This window comes from Anoplopoma fimbria, chromosome 3, assembly GCF_027596085.1.
Source record: "Anoplopoma fimbria isolate UVic2021 breed Golden Eagle Sablefish chromosome 3, Afim_UVic_2022, whole genome shotgun sequence".
NCBI lineage: Eukaryota > Metazoa > Chordata > Actinopteri > Perciformes > Anoplopomatidae > Anoplopoma > Anoplopoma fimbria.
The window spans coordinates 2,815,877-2,829,864 of record NC_072451.1 but is presented as its reverse complement, the minus strand read 5'-3'; the positions used below and the strand labels follow the sequence as shown (position 1 = coordinate 2,829,864).

Here is a 13,988-nt window from a genome sequence, read left to right as displayed (position 1 = left end):
AATATTTCCAAAATGTTAAAATACACACAGTTGAATTGCGTGCACAACTTTTTTTTTTTTAAGATAAAAGCACAATATATAGAGGAATTTCTGTGAAATAACAACAACCTGACAGACTGCAGTTTAGTTCAGGTGTATATTTATTAAAGCCCCCTTGTTTATGAATATTTCTCAAAAGGGAGACTTCTAAAGGAAGTATCGTCATCACTTCATCCAAAGTAAACCCAGCATTACACGAGACACATACTGTAAGTTAAGTGGCTTTAAAGTCCACTTAACTGTTAAAGCAAAGAAAAAACTTGTGAAATAGTACACAAATCAGTTTTAACAACTGAATAATATGGGACATGTTTTTGATCAACTGCAGTTACAAAATAAGATATCAACTAAAACAAAACAGGTTTCTGAGCCTCTGCTTTTCCATATACTTCTAGTTTTACTTTTGTATGCAAAACTTTTGACAGCTGACAAATAAAAAGACACACTTATTATAATTAATAATCATTTAAATGGGTTGTGTGGATTTCCCAGCAGCTTTAGATGTTTCCCATGTCACAGAAATATCAAATGACCAGAGTTTCCTTGCTTAAAAAAAGGAAATGTATTTCATGTTCCTCCTTTACTGCTGGAGACAAATGAATAGAATGAAGACATCGACACTAAGCCTCTCTTTTCCAAATGATTGTCCAGGTCTCAACAGTCCAGAAATAACTTTTTTTTTTTATCTGCGATCGTTGGTGCCGGACTTCCTCTTCCCGGAGAAGAGATGTTTGGGTTTGAGGTCGAACACGTGTCTGTCCGCCTCGCCCTTCTTGCCGTCGCGGTTCATGTCTCTCTGGGACATCTTCATCATCTTCTTCGCCTTCTTTACCATCTGAGGAACAAAACAAAAGACGACGCCGACGTTAGTTCTCTACAACTTTACTTTTAGAACCAGGGATATGTTTTTTTTTTCCTCTGTGTGCATATATTTCACACAAAAGTTGTATTTTTTTTAATATGCAAAACAAATTAACTTCCATTTTTTACTTAATAGTGTTTGAAATGGACAAATTTATCATTAAACAATAATATTTAGGATCAAAACAAAAGAGGAAACAAAACAAAAAAACCGATATTTTACAGGTAATAATGAATTGATAAGAAATCCTCCTAACAGAAAACTGAATCTTCACTCTAACCACAATGAAGCCTTGTTTTAGAATCAACCAATTTGTGGGCTAAACTTACAGAAAACCCCAACGAGTTAACCCAAACTGCAGCATAAGTAGTGAATAAAAGACACCGTCTCGTACCTTTGGATCTCTTAACCCGGACTGGTCTCGTGGTGGACGGGAGGCGCTCTGGCTGCGGGTCTTGGAGGTCGGTTGGACCGAAACTTCACGCTTTCGTTTCTTGGTGACGCTTCGGGACCGCCGGGCCTGTTGAGCGTAGTGGCTCTGAAAGGACAAGAGGAAGAAGATGAGCTTCTGCGTGAGAGGAAAACCAATTCTTTCAAGGTGTTTTTGTGGCAAAAGACTCAATTCTGATACGATTTAAATATAAAGTTGAGAAGTCAGAAAACCTGCAGAAACAAGTACTGAAAAATGTCCTTCACGGGCCTTTGTACAGGATGTAAAGTTTAGAGACAAAGACAGTTAGAATGAAGTTTATATGATTATGTTTATATGTTCTAGAGGGAGTCCAAACCACCACCACTTCAGAATCACAATCCCCACTTACATTGTAGTCTAGATCTGATCTAAAAGAGGAACTTACATCGTCCTTGTCATCCATGTCCAGACCGAGACCACCCATCTCCTTCTCCAGCTTCTTTCTTTCAACCTGTGACACAAAAAAAAACACACATAGAAATGAATTTTAGTCAAATGTTAAAAGCCGAACAAGTTCCCTTCAAAAAACAAAAGTACCATCTCTGATCACACAATTGAAAAAAGACTAATACCCAGGGGATTGAGTCACAATTCATTGAATTATATCTCTGTTGCTCAGTCATTTTTCAAATAAATAAAATGTAACTAGGGTTCTGTTTTGCTTTAAATGTCAATAGACATTGTTGTGTTATGTTGTTCTGTATAAAGTGTTCGCTGCACAGGGACTACAGATGGAAATTAGCTCTCTAGCTAACTCTGGAAAGAACATTTAGGTGGAAACTAAAATGTTGATTATTAATGTGCACTAAACATGGTAAATAAATAAACAAATAAAGAAAACGTTACAAGCATAACTGCTGACTTTTCAAGGTCAGTAACATCAGAGCATACAAAGCTTCTTCTATTTAAAAAAAGGAGTCTGAGAGGCGAAGTCACACCCTTTACGGTGTCCTCTGAGGGACCTTATGTCGGAAAAATGATGTCCAGCAGCAGTAAACGGCGAGAGACATATTTATTTGATCCGGTTTGAATTATGCCATGAATTACACATGATGTTTGTCAATTTCTACGATTATTTGGCGTGTAAAGAAAGTCACCGTTTGACATCGAAATATCTTAGAATCACTAAGTTTTGTGTGAAACCGATCAGTGAACTACATTTCTACCACAAGGCCGTTAGCTTTGCCAGCTAATTTAGCCGTGTTCCACGCACAAATGTTACGTTATCGTACATAATGTGTTTTATCCGATGACTCGTTTTATCAGCCAGGAAGCTAAAGAACGAGCAGAGACCTCGTTGTCGATGTGAGAACATCCTGGTACTAAACACACAGGCAACTTATCTTCGAAGAGGGCGTCACTTATGCATATTTTTTGGGCGTGGCGTCGTTCTAAGTACATATTTTCACACAGTTTCACAGCAAAATGCAACTTTCTTCACGTGCAGAAATATCTTTTAAATGAACAAACTTAATATGTGTAAATTATGGCACAATTCAAACTGGATCAAATAAATATTTGTCTTTCCGATGACTACTTTACATATTTTCTCCAAAATAAGAGCCCATGGTGATCAACTAGAAAGGGGGCGGGACTTATCCTCTAGCTCTATATGATGTTAAAAACTCTCTCTGCCTTCCTTTCTTTTACAAGATGAAACCAACAAGTAGATAAACTAAAGAATATGAATATGAATCTCTCCGTTGTCAGATGGAGGTCGTGCTCACCTTGGTGGCGGTCCTGGGCATGCGAGGACGGTGAATGTCCTTGTCCTTGGACTCCACGACCTTGAGCAGCCTCTTCTCGCGGATCTGCTTGGCCAGGACGCGGATCTCCTGCATCTCCTCGTCCTCGCTCTCGTCGTCGGAGTCGTACTCGCCGGCTTTCTCCTTCAGCTCCTCCTCCTTCTCCAGCAGCTCCAGTTTCTGAGAGACGGGAAGTCAAGGTGTTTAGAAGACAGAAAGTATAAATACAGATTTACAGTCCTCTAGTTTGTTCTTCCAGGAAATCCAGATACATTTGTTTTATTCGATCACGTAATCCTCAGAGTGTCCTGGCCAATACAGGCGCATACAAGTTTAGAAAAACAGACAAAAATGTAATTTAGAGAAAACGGCCTTTAAAAGATACGTTTTGTAAAATGACATATGTTTAAGACACTACAGGTGAATAGGGTAAAAGTAATAACTAATAGATATCACCATGAAACTTCACCAGTTGATATTTTACATTAAGACAAATCATTTTTGTATTACAAGTATTCTGAAATGTTATGTTTACATATGCAAATGAGGCATTATCTAAATGGTAACTGTCTGAATTTAAGAGAAAGCTACGGTCAGAAATAGACAAATAGTAAAATAAACACATACATGTGTATTTAGGATGTTTTCTTTTCACTAGTCTGAAAGAAGATGTTTTATGGAAGAAAAATATCCCAAAATCTTAAAGTTGACCAGCTTAACGCGTTAATAAAGTTTTGTTTTTACTGCTGGTTGTGACCATATTGTGCTTAAAGAACCAGTAACGAGTCCACCAGCCAGCCTCTGGTTTAATTACATTTTTCAAGAGGACTCTCCTCAGGAAAAAGGACATTCTGTCAGTTTAGACGTCTGTTTGTAGTTTTGCAGAAACTCACCTTCATGATTTCGGGATCGATGTAATCGGCGATGTTGTGGCCCTCCCACACCTCGGGGATAATATCATGCTTCTCCTCTTCGTTCATCAAATCCCAGTATTCTATTTAAAAAACAAACAAAAAACAACATCAGCACTGAAGATTTTAATTATTTCTACAATTTCCCAGTGGAATAAATGAAATGTCGTATTCTTACTCTGTAGGTCCAGAATGTAGTCATCGCCCATCTCCACCTCCAGATCTCTCTCCTGTGAGATGAAGGATAAAATGTTTATGAAATACACAGATATGTTCTCATTTTAATGAAAGTCCTTCTGTCTCTTTGACCTTTGGAGACTGACGTTAACCCCGGGACATACCAGTTTGCGTTTGGGTGCGTCCACCTCCATCGCCTTCTTGCGCATCAAAGCTCCTTCTGGGATGAACGGAGGCCTCACCTGGAAATGATCCAATAATAACAACAATAATTAAAATCAGAACAGGGCTCGACATTAAGCTCAAACTAACTTGTCAGAAAATGAAAAATGTAGTCCTACCAATGAATAAATGGAATCAACAGAGATTTGGACAAAAACAAACAATACATTTGCATAAAAACACACAATTTAAATGATAAGGAAATCAATGATTGTATTTTTATTTAAGTATTTGTTCTGACTAAACATTTCTTGGGGGCATAAGTAGCTTAAATCATATATCAATAGGTGCCTAGAGCTAGCGTTAGGAAGTAAATAAAGTCATTACTCCATCTCTAATATCTATTTTTTAACAAGTTTCTAACCAAAAAATGATGCTGTAGGTCACTGCGATGAATCTGAGCAGCATGCACGAGAATGCTAACAGCTAAAGCTAACGTTAACTAGCTCTCCTCTTGCCAATTTCAACTGATTTGTATTTTACGATGTAGCATTTATTTTTTTTATTTAGCTCAAAGAGAGTTTACTTGTTTGGTCAAGTGTCAACGTCGAGGATTTCATTAACACTGAGCGAATGTTTTTACCTTCTCGTCTCTCTTGGCCGGCATGGCCAGGTGCAGCCGGTTGAGGACATCATGGACCTTCTTGCCCTTCATCTTGGTGTCGACGCGATGGGCGAGGAGCCGGTCGCAGGCCTGACGAACACAAGAAAACCCATGAAGCCCATTTATCCACGTTCTCAGTGACGACAAAAACACCTCGTACCCTCTGAACCTCCGCGGGCCTGAAGGCGGCTGCAGCTCACCTCGGTTTTAACCTGCATGACTCCCTCCTCCGTCAGGGTGCTGGTCTCCACCACCGGGATTCCCTCGGCAGAGAGATCGGAGAAGATTTTCTGAAGGCACAAAAGAGAAAATGTAAATACTTACGCTAGTAAACAATCTGTTTCTGAAGTTTTAATAACAAAGTAAGTATTAAAAAAGTTTTTTTTTTCCATTTGATGTACGTGGGCACTTATATGAGAAATAAATGGGGTTTTATCCTAATTCTTAAAAAAAAGCACAATAATAACCTTATTTTTATAGCACCTTGAACAGAGTTTACAAAAGTGCAGAAAAACAAGGCAATAAAACAACAGAAAGCTCAACAGCGAGGCCCAAACCCACATAAAACAGCACCATATCCAACACAGTAAAAAATAATAAATAAAGCATTAAAGCGACGACATCACATAAAAGCCAGTCTGTAAAAAATGAGATTTAAGAAGTGATTTAAAACAGATTAACGGTGGACAATGTAATGTAATCTCTGAACACCGTGTAACACCGACGACAGCAGGAAGCCTCGAGGCCGCTGGTGTTTAGGATCAGCTCTACAATAAACTCCAGATTACAAAACGTATTTCTGGTTCAGCTCGTCTGCCGGATATCGTGGCAAAGAACAAACTCAAAGCCTTTGAGGCGGACGGAACGGCGTCTTCACCCACCTGGCTCTCCTCAGTCAGCTCGCTGATCTTCTTCACGTCACATTTGTTGGCCACGACGATGAGAGGCTGCAGGGAGCGAGACACAAACGCGACTTCCATTATTATCACATCGTCAAAACTACTCAGAGTTGCTAAATTTGCAAGATACATTCCACTAACCCACCTTGTTCACTCAACTTATATTCTGTGGTTCGATATGGTTAGATCAAAAGGATGGGTATTGGTCGATTTGGAAAAGGTTTCAAATGTATAAGAATCTGGGAAATATGTCTTTTCCCGTTTGCACTTGAAAGCAAAGTTTGCACCTACTGTGTTTTTATGTTTACCAGGCGCTAGAACTCAAAATGTGGCCTCTCAAAGCAAAATATACATTAAACTGATGCGTAAAAATCACAACGTGAAAATAACTCCACGCAGGGAAAACGAATGTCTTATATGAGGAAGCATTTCCTGCAATCTAGTGTAAGAATTAAAGATATTTCTGATGTCATAATATTCCAGAAATGACTGCTGCTCACATGTCCAATCCAACTATATTCAACTTAAAGACCTTTCAATCTATTCATGCAAAGATTCTGAGTGATTATATTTTTCTTTATTTTACCTTTTAACCAAAGAGAAGCACGAAATATAGGGGCGTCGGTATAAAGCAGCCTATAAGAGACTTGTGACACTAGAATGCCAAAGCAAAATGTATTTGTATGTTTACCAGCTACGCTAAAGCACAGTGCAAATTTAAATTGTCTCCTTAATATATTCCACTGATTAAATAAAATGTATATCCGCTGTGAAAAAAATCCCTTAATCTCTAAACGAGACCAAACGTTTGTTAGTTCGGGTAACATTTTAGGAAGTAATAAACCTCGACATCTAAATCCAGACAGATTTTAATTAAATCTGAAAACAACTCTTTTAAAAAATCCTAATTTATTGAATTACATTGTTCATATCGCAGCCACACCTCCAACATTAAAAAGGAAGAGATTAATCCAGAAAAAACATCTGACCTTGTTGGCGAACAGCGGCCGGATGCTGTTGAAGAGCTCCAGCTGTTGCTGCAGGTTGTGGCCGCACTGCTCCGATACGTCCATGACGTAAAGAACCGCCGCTCTCAGGTGAGCCAGAGCCGTGATGGCCTGCATCTCGATGGTGTTCCTGTCCTCCAGAGGATGATCCAGGATACCGGGGGTGTCCACCACCTACAAACATTATATAAAGATATTGAATGAATGAATGAATAATAGAATTACAGTGTGTGGATATATTTAAAGATCTTTGAGGGTTCCGGGACAGAGGATGTCGCATGAGTACAGATTGTAAAGCCCTCTGAGGCAAATTTGTGATTCTGGGCTATACAAAATAAACTGAATTGAATTGAATTGATAAGGCAAAACAACCAAAGGCTGTATTCTAGATCATGAAACCTACTGAAAACTTGAAGCAACAACACAATGGAAAAATTTGAAAAATGTCCAAAATTATTAATAACACACACCAACAAAATAGAGAAAAAAATCTGAAAATAAGTGAAAAATATAATTTTTTTGGTAAAATATGTGACAAAATTTGAAAAAAAAAAGTCCAAAATGCATTTGTGAAAAGATAAAACAGGCCAAAACTTATTAGTTAAAAAAAATAAAAAAGATAAGTGAAAAATATCAAGAAATTATTTGTAGAATATGTGAAACAATTTTTGGAAATTTTCTAAATTTCTAAACTTATTAGTGAAATATTGGAAAAATATATTGGAAAAATTGAGATGTTGATATACCATAACTATTCTACTCTTAATTAGTTGTTTTTTCTTGTGAAGCAAATGAGCTACAAAAGCATTTAATTGTTACACTCAATAAACAATAAAGTATCCCTAAATATATGCAACAGCATATCCAGTTTATGTTCCAAGTAGCTCCAGTTAGAACAGAAAGGAAGCAAAAGAACGTGAATATGAATGAGAACATAAACCATGAGTGACGTGGAACCGTTCTCACCTGCCAGCGGAGGTATCTGTAGTCCATGTGACCCACAAACAGAGACTTGGTGGTGAAAGCGTACGGCTGGACATCCACGTCTGCTCTGGTCACCTGACCAGGAAGAACATTTACACCATGTTAGCTTTATGGTTAGTTTTGAGTCTGGACTGTGCAGAAACATGCACAGCTGTTATACTTATTATTATTATGATTATTATAGAGCAGTTTACCTTGTTGATGAAACTGGACTTGCCGACGTTGGGGTAACCGCACAGAAGCAGAGTCCTCGTGTTGGGGTCGATGCTCGGCAGACGGGACAGATGCTGACGCACTGATGAAAGGAGACGACGGGGAGGTTAGTCAGTTTCACTTATTCAAAAGATAAAAGGATTCAAAACCGGCTTATGAAAACCTCTAAAAAAGGAACCTGAAAACAGAAATTAAAGTTACTACGAGGAACTTTCATTTAGTGTTGATTCTGGCGGTCCCTGTGGACGAACGTGGTATTGTTTCAGAGCACCAGACTCCCTTCAGAAAACCGCTAATTTTACAGCAGCAGGTTATGACAACAAAACACTGAACCTCTCCGTTACCTTGTTCCAGATACTCCAGACTGGACTTCTGCCGTTTCAGGATGGTGCACATGCGACCCAGAGCGGCTCTCTTCAGCTGTTTGCAGCGGTACAGAGAGTCTCCATACTTCATCAGACGCACGTAGTCTTTGGCAACACTGGAGGTTTAAACAAAATAAAGATGTTACGAGGATGTCTTTGATCAATTATCTAAGTTATGTTTATCTGCAATTGCTTCCTTCTCTTTTATGATTATGTATTAGATCAACATACACTGTTAAAAACCAGGGCAAATGCTGCATTTACTTTCTCATGTGGTCGAACCAGCCTTTAACCAGTCAGAGCAACAAAAAGAAACAGTATTTACCAAACTCCCCTCCTTATCGGTCTGACTTCTAGATGAAGGGCTCAATTGTTTCTCAATCCTATTTTTCTAGATTTAAGCTTTTTAAGCCTGATGTGTGCCATGCAGGCAGGAATGGTAAAGCGTATCTTTGCTAGCAGGAAGAACAGAAGTCTTAAACGTCCAGTTTTTTGTACACAGTCTGGTGTGGGACATATCTTGGCTCATGTCAACTGTGTTATTTATTAGACAAGAAAACCTCTTTATCAACTCAGACTGGTCAGACTCAATAGATGTTTCCTCTCTTTTTTTGTTCATATGTTCTTCTTATATTGTCCTCCACATTGTCAGTCATAAAGTACACATAGAAACCGGCTTAAGTCATATTTTCCAGATTTAAACTTGTGATTTTGCTTCTAATGTAAGAAAAAAACAAAACACATCATGGTCTTCTAGTAAAATCTGCAACTTCCAAATATTTATCAATGGACACAAAGTGGTTAAAGAAAAAGATCATGACAAAAAATACTCATGCTGCAGGAAATATATCATTTAAAATCACTTTTTCCTAGATTTTAACATCTGCATTGATTTAAGGCAGATGTAAACATCACAGTGAACCACAGCAATGAGCAACAATATAAATGTATATAAAACATTTTAACTTACTTGTCGATGAGATTCTTGGCGATGTTAATCTGTCCCAAAGCCAGTTTGTAATGATCTTTGTCGTACAACACGTTCATCAGATCGGCGTAGAACGGATGGATGTCCTGAAGGAAAACAACACGTTATTAAAATTCCACAATCTGATCAGAAACATCTGCTAAACACCAAATTGATTTCGGCAGACGATGGTTGCACACGAGAAGCTTATGACTTACGTCGAGCTTGGGGAAGTCGGTGAGGATCTGTGAGAGGCGGTCGTGGTAGTTCTGCTGGGTGAACTTCACCTTCCGCATGTAAAAGTGACGGATGCGATGGATCTGGTAATGCTTGTGCACCACCGTGGGCGTCTTCCTTTGTGTTTTGGATAAAGTGATGTCGATGAATTCCTGCAGAGGAGATAAAGGTATTCAGGGTTTTAGTGAAGGGACATTAGTTCTTTCACATTATTTACTTCATCAGAAACCAGATAAACAAGCCATTCATTACCATTTAATTAGCAGGAAACATTATATTTATCTCCATAAAAAAAGGGTAATATTACTTAATAACGTATTAAACTCATTGCAAAATTTACCCTCCCTTTATTGTATTTCATATCAATAAATAATGTAATACGCACTGGAAAAGATACTCAACATTTATCCATTAAAACATGTTGTTTTCCTATATTTCTAACGAGCAAAATCTCATGCAGGTCGTTTTCCCCAGAGAGTCCTGCCAAACTCCTTAAACAAATCTGTCAATTTAATATAGAATTACTTGTTTGTAAAAACAGACAGCTGATAACAACTTTTACAGTTATGTCCACAAATAATCAATGTCTTCTTGTCAATTTGGCATGTCATTTATGCAAATTGTAGCTCTGTTTTCTTGTCGAGAGTCTAACTTTTGTGAGTACAGCTCCATATAGTGACACAGGTTTTCCTATAATTCCATCAAGGAAAATGTTATATAAAGCCTTTTCCAAGAGAGTCCTGCCAAACTCCACTAACAAATGTGTCAATTTTATATATAATTACTTGTTGGTAAAAACAGACAGCTTATAACAACTTTCTATATTATTGCCATAAATTATCAATGTCTTCTTGTCAATTTGGCATTTAATTAATACAGATTGTAGCTCTTATTCTCATATTTCCATCAAGAAAATCTCAATTAAGACATGTTCACAGAGTCCTGCCAAACTTCATTAACAAATGTGTAAATTTAATATATAATTGCTTGTTGGTAAAAACAGACAGCTTATAACAACTTTCTATATTATTGCCACAAATAATACATGTCTTCTTGTCAATTCGGCATACAATTAATGCAAATTGTAGCTCTGTTTTCTCAGGTTTTCTTATATTTCTTCATTAACAAATGTGTAAATTTAATATATAATTACTTATTTGTAAAAACAGACACCTTATAACAACTTTCTATATTATTGCCATAAATACATGTAATTAATACAAATTGTAGCTCTTTTTTCTCAGGTTTTCTTATATTTCTTCATTAACAAATGTGTAAATTTAATATATAATTACTTATTTGTAAAAACAGACACCTTATAACAACTTTCTATATTATTGCCATAAATACATGTAATTAATACAAATTGTAGCTCTTTTTTCTCAGGTTTTCTTATATTTCCATCAAGAAAACCTCAATTAAGACATGTTCACAGAGTCCTGCCAAACTCCATTAACAAATGTGTAAATTTAATATATAATTACTTATTTGCAAAATCAGACAGCTTATAACAACTTTCTATATTATGTCCATAAATAATACATGTCTTCTTGTCAATTCGGCATACAATTAATGCAAATTGTAGCTTTTTTTCCTCAAGAGAGTCTTAACTTTTGTGAGTACAGCTCCATATAGTGACACAGGTTGTAGTAACAGGTTTTCCTATAATTCCATCAAGGAAAATGTTATATAAAGCCTTTTCCAAGAGAGTCCAGCCAAACTCCATTAACAAATGTGTCAATTTAATATATAATTACTTATTTGTAAAAACAGACACCTTATAACAACTTTCTGTATTAATGCCATGAATAATACATGTCCTCTTGTCAATTCGGCATGTAATTAACACAGATTGTAGCTCTTGTTCCCTCTGGAGAGCCTGACTTGTTTGACTACAGCTCCACACTGCTCAGCACGTGTTTTCCTCCATGTTGTGTGTTCCCGTCTCTAAACGCTCCGAATCAGAACAGGAAGAACAACATCCGTTGAAAACGCTAAACATTGGAAATAAAACGTACCTTTGCGGTGGGAACCACCATAATCTTCTTAAAATTGTAAAGTGCCATCTTGTCGGACACGTTGTAGTCCGCTGACGGAACTGGGGAAAGGAACGCACTTGGTTCCGCTCGGACCGGAAGAGACGCTGAAACACACGGAGCGAGTTTTTCTGCACACCGCCCCCTTCCGGTCGAACACAGCATCACAGAAGAAAACAACATTTATATCTAAATATGTATTTCACATTAAAGAAAACTAAAGATAGTAATAAGTTTAACTTTTAAATGTTTGTATTGTTTATTAGTGTTTTATTTTGCAGTACTTTCTTTGATTTTTAAATTAAATTTATATCATTTCTACACTTATGATGATATAGTTTTACATATTTATTTTTAGAAAGTAGTATCCCCCCTTTCATATACAATTTACAATAATTATTCTGTAACAATTTCTAACTAAATATATATTTTACATAAAACAAAAAAAAACAAAAATTGGTAATAAGTTTGTCTTTATAGTATTTTCAAATATTTCTTTGTACATTTTTCTATTGTTTATTAGTGTTTTATTTTGCAGTACTTTCTTTAATTTTTAAATAAAATTTATATCATTTCTACACTTATGATGATATAGTTTACATAGTTATGTTTCAATCATTATTTTTAGAAAGTAGTACCCCCCTTTATATACAATTTACAATAATTATTCTGTAACAATTTCTAACTAAATATATATTTGACATAAAACAAAAAAAAACTAAAATTGGTAATAAGTTTAACTTTATAGTACTTTTAATTTTTTTTTTTTTACATTTTTCTATTGTTTATTAATGATTCTTAGAATTTTGCAGAACTTGCTTTGAATTTAAATTATATTTCTATTATTTCTAAACTACATATTTATGTTTCTATCATTATTTTTAGAAAGTAGTATCCCCTTTCATATACAATTTATAATTATTATTTCTGTAACAATTTCTAACTAAATATATATTTGACATAAAACTAAAAAACTAAAGATAGTAATAAGTTTAACTTTATAGTATTTTCAAATATTTTTTTGTTGATTTTTCTATTGTTTATTAGTGTTTTATTTTGCAGTACTTTCTTTGATTTTTAAATTAAATTTCTATCATTTCTACACTTATGATGATATAGTTTTACATATTTATGTTTCAATCATTATCTTTAGAAAGTAGTTTCCCCCCTTTTATATACAATTTATAATAATTATTTCTCTAATAATTTCTAACTAAATATATATTTTACATAAAACAAAAAAAACCTAAATATAGTAATACGTTTAACTACTAGTATTATTTTCATTATCATGTTTCTGTATAGTATTTTTCAAATATTTTTGGTACATTTTTCTATTGTTTATTAATGTTTCTTGACATTTTGCAGAACTTGCTAGATTTTTAAATTACATTTCTATTATTTCTACACTTATGATGATATAGTTTTACTATATTTATGTTTCAATGATTATTTTTTAGAAAGTAGTATCCCCCTTTTATATACAATTTGTAATAATTATTTCTGTAACAATTTCTAACTAAATATATATTTTACATAAAACAAAAAAAACCTAAAGATGGTAATAAGTTTAACTACTGATATCATTTACATTATCATGTTTCAAGTCACACATTCAATACTGTACAGCTTTTCTTAAACAGATATAGTGTACATATTTGTCTGGTAAATATTTATTTGTAAATTTTTCTATTGTTTATTAGTGTTTTTGGAATTTTGCAGTACTTGCTTTGAATTTTAAATTAAATGTATATTATTTCTACACTTATGATGATACAGTTACAGACAGTAGAATCCCCCTTTATCCCTTTTCAACCCCACTTCCCTAGCAATTCTGCCTGCTCACGAAAACCAAATAATGATTAAAAATATACAATTTATAATAATTATAATTGATGACAGAATTACTGTACAATATATTTTTTTAAAAAGGGGCCAATTGGTAATACACAAAATCAACATGTCAACCTAACCTCTCGATTTGTGAAAACTTATATGGTGATTAACCTGATTCTGATTCTGGAAATTCTAATAAATTAAGAAGGATTAAATACATACATGTGGTGATTCACTCTTTATAGATATTTATAAATAAGATATATATAAAATGTTGCAGCTGGTAAATTGTGAATCTAATTTAAGGACTTTATTTATAGCTTACCTATGACACATAATTCATTAGATGGTTTATATTTTGGATCTAAATCTGCAAAGTAATAAATAAGTAAATACGTCAAATAAATGTAGC

At 35.1% G+C, this 13,988-nt stretch overlaps 1 protein-coding gene across 1 annotated transcript; it reads right to left on the bottom strand.

Moving 5' to 3' along the window:
- Window positions 1-122: 122 nt before the first annotated feature.
- Window positions 123-11,852, bottom strand: gtpbp4 (GTP binding protein 4). The gene is made up of 17 exons (XM_054626948.1): window positions 11,723-11,852; window positions 9,686-9,856; window positions 9,471-9,574; window positions 8,480-8,616; window positions 8,117-8,217; window positions 7,905-7,997; window positions 6,921-7,112; window positions 5,914-5,979; window positions 5,233-5,322; window positions 5,012-5,122; window positions 4,371-4,448; window positions 4,208-4,259; window positions 4,012-4,112; window positions 3,101-3,298; window positions 1,759-1,824; window positions 1,296-1,439; window positions 123-874 (listed from the first exon to the last, which is right to left on the bottom strand). Exons 1-17 carry the CDS (start codon window positions 11,768-11,770, stop codon window positions 722-724), a joined length of 1,905 nt encoding a protein of 634 aa, XP_054482923.1. The 5' UTR covers window positions 11,771-11,852; the 3' UTR covers window positions 123-721.
- Window positions 11,853-13,988: the final 2,136 nt, after the last annotated feature.

Excerpts from the sequence above, each read along its gene's own strand:
- gtpbp4 (XM_054626948.1), bottom strand. The coding sequence starts at position 11,770 with ATGGCACTTTACAATTTTAAGAAGATTATGGTGGTTCCCACCGCAAAG. Across the intron at positions 9,575-9,685 it reads CCGACTTCCCCAAGCTCGAC|GACATCCATCCGTTCTACGC; the intron begins GTAAGTCATAAG and ends GTTTTCCTTCAG. Across the intron at positions 7,998-8,116 it reads AGTCCAGTTTCATCAACAAG|GTGACCAGAGCAGACGTGGA; the intron begins GTAAACTGCTCT and ends CTTCCTGGTCAG.